The 8,628-nt window shown below is 39.4% G+C and overlaps 1 protein-coding gene across 1 annotated transcript in view; it reads right to left on the reverse strand.

Annotated features, from left to right (window-relative positions):
* Positions 1-267: 267 nt before the first annotated feature.
* TMEM114 (transmembrane protein 114) overlaps positions 268-8,628 on the reverse strand; it is a 17,172-nt gene continuing 8,811 nt past the window's right edge. Inside the window, exons 2-4 of the mRNA XM_009995527.1 lie at positions 7,718-7,798; positions 1,306-1,443; positions 268-500 (exon numbers count right to left, since the gene is read on the reverse strand). Of these exons, the coding sequence (XP_009993829.1) occupies positions 268-500; positions 1,306-1,443; positions 7,718-7,798 (452 nt within the window). The remainder of the gene's footprint in view (positions 501-1,305; positions 1,444-7,717; positions 7,799-8,628) is intronic.

Genomic DNA, 8,628 nt, shown 5'->3' on the forward strand with positions numbered 1-8,628 from the left:
TGCCAGCTGAAATTATTTTGGAAACACTAACACTGGAATGTACTAGTTTCTAAAGTCACAGGGTTTCCTTATTGACAACACTTGAAATGTTTTCCTGATTTTTTTAGAATCTTTGCATTTTATAGCTGTGTGGAAAAGAGTTTATGGCAGCTGGCAAGACATTCAGTCACAATCTTGCCACTTTTATTACTCCTAGTGACCAGATGCACCAAGAAATCCACATGTCTAGGCTCTGCAGGGTTCTGTTATTGCAAAGATACCTGCTGTTCATAACGCCTGTTCACAACGCCATCCCAGACCAACAACTCTGGCTGCCAGGAGAAACAAAGCCCCAGTGAGCACTTCTGAGACAAAGGAGATCCAGACTAGTGCTAGCGACCAGCCAAACCTGATGTCAATTTCTACCAAGACATCCTTACTCCTCAGGAGGCAGACAGCTTCTTCGAAGGCAGCAGCTGAATATGCGATATAGACACTGATTCCAGTAAGTGTAACAAGAGCTGAGAAAGAAAAACATATTGAGGTAGTTAGCACCCACTGCAGAAATTAAAAGCAATCAATTGGATGCTTCTTAGGGCTTCTTTGCCACTCCTTCCTTTCTGCCCAGGCCAGATTGCCAGTTAGCCTCTGGTTATCTTTGAAATCTTGTTGAGGCTGTTTTTTGGGGAAGGGTGAGAGGAAAGTAAAGAGAGGATTATTTATGTCCATTGAGTTTAATGTGTTCTCACTGCTAAATACTGAATCAAAATGTGTAACAGCAAGACTCCCACAATAAAAATCTAGAGATGTCTTTTACAGATATCTAATGCATGTACATCTGTTTTCACTACTGTATTATAATGCATTCTGACTTCTCATTGCTTGGCACCACGTTGCTGTCTACTTCTATGCAAGAAAGGCCATGGAGGCAGAGATTCTTGCATATCCATTTAGTGACCTGAATTTAGGCAGTTTTCTAATGTTGAGTATTGGACGTTTTGAGCGTTCAATGTGAATGCATTGGTCTTCATTGTCACCTCCCACCAAGTGTTGTGGAGTCATACCATTCATCACTTCAAATAACTGGGCCAAAGACATCCTTGGAGCAGACTGAAAATACTAATAAATAAAATACTACTAAAATACTAATTAATAAAGGCACTCAAAGAAGCAGCCAGATGTTTTCAGAATGAAAGGACTGTACAGAAGCTAGTAAAATGGAAAGAAAAGTCTTGCTTAGCCTATTTCCCCTGGAAGACAAAGTGATGTTTCTCAGCTATAATCTCTTATTATTTAAAAAGGTTAAGCCAGGGTTTGATATAGTACCTCCAAAAAGAAAAAGCAGTCCTGTCATCAGGAGCAGTAGGTAGGCCCTGGCAAGAATACCGATGAATCCGGTCATTCCTCCAACAATCATCAATATCAGGCTGAGGGGCATCAGGATGACAAATGTTCCATGCATATCTGAAAAATAATGAAGAATGTTAATATTTTAATATTTTATTATCGTGTCAGTAGATGTTCTGATAGTTACTGAGTGCAGAGCCCCTGATCAGGATCAAAGCCTTGTTCTGTGGTGCATAAACAAGGAGCTGGACAATCTCTTTGGTTTTCAGCTTAAGTCAGCAGGACAAATATATGGTATGGAGAAAAGGGTAGCATACAGAGCCCCTCACAGGATCACAGCCTGTGTTTCAGGGACCACAAGTATAAAGGATATATCTACGTGGATCTACTTAAGCAGTTTAACTCTTTTGAACAACAGGTGATGCATTGCACATTAGGTAGTCACTCACAACCTTAGTAAGAAGCAGCCCTGTTTATCTGAACCATACAGATCACATTGAGTGGCATTGTTGTCCGGGAGGTGAGATCCAGCAGATGCTTTGGTTAAATGCTTTTTTTCCTGTCACATTTCCTCTGCTGAACTGATCTAGAAAATTGTTGGTCTTTTCCCTTGTTGCATCACCTAGAGGTAAATTTTCCCATCCAGCTCTGATTCTGTGTCTGTCATTGCTTTTTACAGCAGCTTCACTAAGTATATTAACCTATTATGGTTGCTTCCTCCCATGCTAAATGTTTTACATTAGTCTTTCTTGATTCCTATAACATTTTAATAGCTGTGTAAACAGAGGGTTGCTATGCATTTTTTTTCATACACACTGTTTTTTCCATCATATACCATCTTTGTGTCATTTTTCCCTCTCATGCAATCTATCAACAATGTTCAATCCAACTTTTTCTAGAATAATAACAACAACCAAAAAAAAAAGTAGTTCCAGCTTTCAGTATCAATTCATTTCACACCAGAGTGAAGTGCAGAGTTACTAAGAAAGGAAAACTTAAAATCCAGTTTCTGAAGGGCTCGAGGCTTCAGTGTCTCATTTAATTTCACTGAGGAACAACAAACCATTAGCTGGTTCCCAAGGAAAAGGAGTCAGTTAAGAGACCACAGTTTCCATATGATCTGATGATTAATCTTTTTAAGTCACAGTAACTGCCCACTGAATTGGAGATATTCCACCTGCCACTGGCTAAGGATTCATCTTATCCTCATCAGTATCATTATAAAAATAAGACACAATCATGTAGGTGTCTCTGCTCATTTCTAGAACATTGGAAGGTTAGGAAGATCCTGCATGGAATCAAGGCAGACACTATTCATTTCTTTACTAAAGTGAAATGTGGTTTCAAGACATAATAATTTGTTTTGTGTAGTACAGGACATGCTCACAAGGAAATATGTGGCAAATGACAAAGTTTTAGGAGGTGACTATATTTTTCTTCCATTTCCACTTACTTATGCTGGTATTCAATTCTCATATTAGTCACATATATGCCCAGATCAGGATCAGCTGATGCTCAGGAAGCACAAACTTGGCATTCTGCACTGCAAGGAGCACTTAACTCCCCTTGCTCCTAAATCTGAGGATACTACCTGGGCTTTTCTTAGGCAAAACTGGACCCAGCTGCTGTTGCTGCCTAAGAAACCCAAAGAAATTCTCAGGCTCTAATACCCAAATTAGTCCCCAGGTTACTCTGTGCAAATCAGTATGTCAAAACGGTTTGCAAATCTCAGCTGAATGCCAGGAGGAGAAATAGCCATGGAACTCAGTTCAGCACTGTTACATAGTTATTAGTGGTTGTCAGAGATGTGATATGACATGATGTGACAGAAGAGATTTGGCACACAATGCCACAGAGGCAGCAGGAACAGGCAAGTCTTCTGCCCCGTTTTCCTTTCTGAGGGCATTAGGCCTGATTTTGACTCCCCATCAGTTTGATATCCAGATGTCCTTTTAGATTTGGTCTTGCATCTAAGAGGTCAAGAAGCCTTAGCAGGACAAAATTCATGCAATTAACACTTGAAAAGTAAGAACATAAGAATGGTGTAACTCTGTCCTCAGACCTGGCTCTGCTGGGAGGGAAGAAATAAACCAACTCATCACTGGGCCTGTGCTTTTTGATTTTGCAGGTGTTCCTCACCAGTCAAAGTTGCTGCTAACAAACTGTATCTCAGGACAGTAGTACCAACAGCTGCTATTTCTTTCACTTCCTTTTTCATAGAGTGATTTTAGCTACTGCAGCTAGGCCTGTAACCTTAGCCAGGACAAGTGCCACGAAGAAGATAAGGCTCTGAAGGTAACCTTTTGAAGGAAAGGGAAAACAAACCTGGGAGATTACACTAATGATCTGTGACAGTTGCATTTAATATCAAAATAGCTGATTTTTATGCCCTCTTCAGTGAAAGTATAGGTTTTAGACATATCTCAGCTGAACCCATAAACACCACTGTGACAGAGCCTTACTTTTCCAAAAAACAATGGCATCACAGTTCTCATAAATAACCTGCAGCGTTTTTAAAATCAAATATTTAATGGATTGTATTTGATTAAATAGCACTTTTATCACCTCCAGTGTTCTTGTTCAATGCCTCCTACCCATTTATCTTTCCTCTATGAAATCTGCAACTGCCTGGGAAACTTAAACTTACTCTAAAATGCTGCCATGGAAACCACTCAGGAATCTGAATTCATGCTGTCTGGCATAAGATATTATGCCATTTTATTCCTTGATTAGAGGGACAGAATTAGTTTATAGAAAGACATGACTTAAAATATTTCTACTCTGTTTCTGTCTTCAATGATCATCTGTGAAATAAGTTAAAGTATTGATTTTGCAGTAATTTAAGGGGTTTTATGCTGTGTTGAAATATACATTTATGCATTGTGTATTACATGTATAACTGTCTTAATTTTGAGAAAATTAATCTAGTATTGGGAAAAAAAAAAAAATCAACCTAAGCATTTTGCACAAGAAGTATGTGCTCTTTCCTGTAAACCAGAATTCAGTTTCCCAACGCCCAAGTTCCCCATCAGTCCAACATGAAAGATCCAACAGTTGAACCTTGAAAATACTGAAACAAACTGATTAGCATTCTAAAAACAATTCCATTTTTTGTAACAAAAAATACTCATATTTGCTTGATCTGAGTTAATGAAGTTTTACATCAGCTAGCTAAAGCTGTTTTACTACTACACATCTGACCAAATGTCTCATGACATCTGCAGTGTGTGTCCAGATCTGTAAATTTGGCAGACATTCCTAAATTACCACCCAGCACAGTTGTTGATAGTTGTTTGAAACAGAAATCTGTGGAACAACCTAGAGAAACTGAATGATGTCAAAAGTAAGCAACTGCAGGTCTAGCAGTTTTGTTAATCATCTCCTGTTAACATGCTGGAGCTTAATTGTTTTAAACTAACTTTGGATTTGTTTGCACAGCTTATAACAGCAAATGGTCTCAATAACTCTGTTAACAGTCACCTCATCAGAAATGCTCCAAATGGCAGCAGCTCAGAAGAGCTTAATTAAGGACATGTTTATCTTCCCCAGCAGCAACTAAATAGCCAGTTAGAAAGACAAAAGCCTGCAGCTGAAACAGAATGCTGACAGTGGCTAAATCAGTGAAGCTGCTCTGGAAAATCTTGGCAAAGCTAGGAAGAAACAGAGTACTGAGAAAGGAAGAAGACTACATAGAGAAACAAGCAACAGAAAAGAACTGCTGTCTGTGGCTAAATGTGAGACTTCTGGGCTTGAACCCCAGGGACATAAAGGCCTGGATTCCCTCTAGTTCAGTAGCAAAAAAGATGATGTGGAGAAGAGCTCATAGGGTTAGGGTACCCCAGGATAATTAGCTAAGCTCTGGACTTCATGGACAAGTTTTGGCTTTGTGCTCTTCTCATGCAACAAGTGTCTGAGCTAAAATGGAAGGCAAATTGCAGATAGTAGAAATAAAATTATTCTAGACTTGATACAGGTGGGCACCAACAAGAACCTTCAGTATAAGGCAAGGGAGAATTATAAACTGTGGTTCACATTCCATTGCTATTATATCAATGAATTTGAAAATTAGAACATTCATCAGAAGTTGTAACTCATTAGATCTCATCTGCAGCAATGCTGAAGTTCTCTTAGTATACATTTATGGTAGTATCTCGAGTAAGTACTGAAGCAAATGTTTCCCTCTGATAACTTCAAACCAAAATTTAAAATTGTGAAAAAATTGTTCTAAGGAAATACAGTCTAGTTTAACAGTGCTATTAAACAAATTCTGCTGAGGAAGAAACCAAGGCAGCTGTTACATTTTAACATCCGAGGTAACTGTCCCTACCGCAGAGATCAGCTCCCTACAGGAACCACCAGCCTGCAGCCTCACTGTTCAGCTACATCAATGTCTAAAAAGAAAAAATAAAAATACTCCAGGGAGAATATTTTAAGTACACTCCAGTCTCGGTTTTATAACAAAACATTTTCTTCCAGCCATGTGTAAGTGGAAACTACATCCATTAACTAATCATCTCTGGATGGCTCAGAAATAGAGGGGAGCACTAAAAAGTGACTTGTAACAAGAAACCAATCACTGGTCATGACGTTTGTGACCGTAACAAAAAAATCAGGATTGTCAGAGGCTCAATTTTACTGTGTAATGCAGCTGGTTTCTGTCAAGGGCAAACTAGGCAGTCATTAAAAAAAAACAGCAGTTCCTCTCATGTTATCTTTCATAACACCAGGTCAAGCTCTGTGCAGTGGGACCAGTTTGGGGGTCAAAGAGACACCCTTCTTTAACCTTTTAGTGAGAGTTGAATTCAGCCCATTATGAGAATGTTGTTCTTTCTGCTTGTCTCCCACATCTGGCACAGGAGACAAGATGTCTGGGGTGTCTTCGTTGACAGATTTCAGTTTTAAAAGTGACTTTAACAGGACTATCTTTAATCCTAGTGGTCACCAAAAAAACCTAATAACTGTCTAAATTGTGAAAAATGACACTTTAATCCAGAATGGGAAAGAAGAAAATGTACATCTCCAGTAAAAAGACACATAAATTGCAGAAAAGCTAGTGGTACATAGTCTAGTGGGACATTTTCTTAGACAGTGGCTGATGTTTTAAACAAACACATAACCATGTGCAAGCATGTAATCTGTTGTAGAAAATATTTTACATAGTGTGGGTTTGAGGGAGAGAAAGAATATACACCACATGTTCAGCTGGAGGGAGCGATAAGAAAAGGAATGGAGGCTTAATGAGCATGAGAATGCTTGTGTGTAATCCATGAGAGAAACTGCTCAGGAGGACTCCTGTGATATGAAAATACCTCATACTCTCAGGCTTAACAAGACCTAGGTTGATTGCTTGAGCAATAACATTGGTAGCACAGAACTTTAACTTGAAGGCCCCATTTATTTTTTTAGCTTGCCAGGAGCTCTATTTGAAGTACTCGTTAAGCCTAACAGGAATCTGCTGGGGATGAATAAGAGAGAGAATGAGATTAATTTCCTGTGCATGTGCCTCACAGAAACACCTGCAAAGGCACCCACAAAGAAAAAAGTAACTGTTGGAAGTAACTGATAAAAGCTGTGCAATTAGCCTGTTTGGCCCATAGAGCACCACATGAAGAAATTACAGTAACTACATTGGAATCTATGATCCCAGAATTGTTCTACTTAAAATGTGTTGTAGATGAAGAGGAAAGTTTGCCCTGATCTGCCTGAATATGTTTCAGTGACCACAGTCAGAAAAAATGAAGAAAGAAGTGTAAGGCTAAAATAGAAGGTATTATATCAGTACTTAACATAGATGTCACCTAGAAATACCTGTGAAAGCACAGAGAGTCAATCTATGCTGTTAGTCTAGAACCTGTCAAGATTTTTGTAGAGCTGTTTCAGTAGCCCATTGGGATCTTATTCCTACTTTAATTTCCCAGTTACTGTTGCAGGACAGCTACACTAGCATCAGTACCTCCAAGGCCATGTTTGCTGCACTTCTAGCTTTATCACAAGATGGTGCTACAAGAGACTAAGGACACTCTAAGCCTCTCTGAAGGATTGCTCAGGGAAATGGCCTGTAAAAAGCCCCTCCCCAGCTTTCCTGTAGCCCCTTCAGGCACTGGAAGGTGCTCTAAGGTCTCCCTGGAGCCGTCTCTTCTCCACGCTGAACAGCCCCAACTTTCCCAGCCCATCTCCATAGCAGAGCTGCTCCAGTCCTTGGATCATCTTCATGGCTTCCTCTGGACTAGCTCCAATAGCTCTATGACCTTCCTGTGTTGGGAGCTCTAGAACTGGCCACAGTGCTACAGGTGGGGTCTCAGGAGACTGGAGTAGAGGGGGGACCTTGTAAATAGCCAAGGAGGGACAGAAGGGTGGATGGAAGTACAGAAATAAGACTAAAGTTACTCACACAAAAGCCGTCTGTGTGTATCAGTGATGTTTGCATTCTCATGCCAGAAGGGGTTTATCAAAGGGTAACATTCGCTCCTCACTGAGAGAGAAACACAGTAAGAAAGAAATTACACGTTAGCATCTTATTGCAACATTTTTATTAATTATTATTATATTAACTGCTTTAAAACTAGTCATTCTTAGGTAGGAAAAGAAAGGAGGGGGATTTCATCACCCAGCATTGGCCAACTTCTGCTTCCATGAGGCCTGACCACTGAATCCAAGGAGGAAACATCTTGCCTATAAGGAACTTAATTACTCCTTGTTTTTAAGGGTGGAATTAAAACAAAAAATAATATGCTGGCATACAAATTAAAATAAATGGGGGGAAAAATCCTCTAATATACCCAGAGGGTTTATGGATCTTTCATTAAAATGCAGAACTATGAAATAACAAGCAAGGTCAAATGGAGTGGAATTACTTGGTGAACCTGACGAGTCCTTAGTCACTTGCCTCTAGTTAGTTAGTACAGGATTAAGTTAATTTTATTTATATGGTTTATATATATACATTTCAAACAAAATATTTACATTGGTATCACTTATATTAATACTACTTGTACTGCTTGTATATATAAACTATTTATGGTTTAATATAATTTACATTTATATTTATACTTGTATTTATCATTTTAATGGCTTTAACCCGGAACGTTCACCCCTTAATTCCCCGAGTCAAATGAAAAGACATCTCTTTCCTTCTAACTGGTTAACGTTGATTACATTAGTTTGAATTAAAAGTTAACGTAAAACTAGGTTACCGCAGCAGGAAATTCACTCTCCCCGCGTCTCCTTCGGCAAGAGACAAAGAAGTGCCGAAGAGGAGCGGACAGGGTGTCCGCACAGGTGAAGCCTCAGCCCCCGCAGCCG

Source organism: Chaetura pelagica, unplaced genomic scaffold (genome assembly GCF_000747805.2).
Source record: "Chaetura pelagica isolate M959 unplaced genomic scaffold, ChaPel_1.0 scaffold124, whole genome shotgun sequence".
NCBI lineage: Eukaryota > Metazoa > Chordata > Aves > Apodiformes > Apodidae > Chaetura > Chaetura pelagica.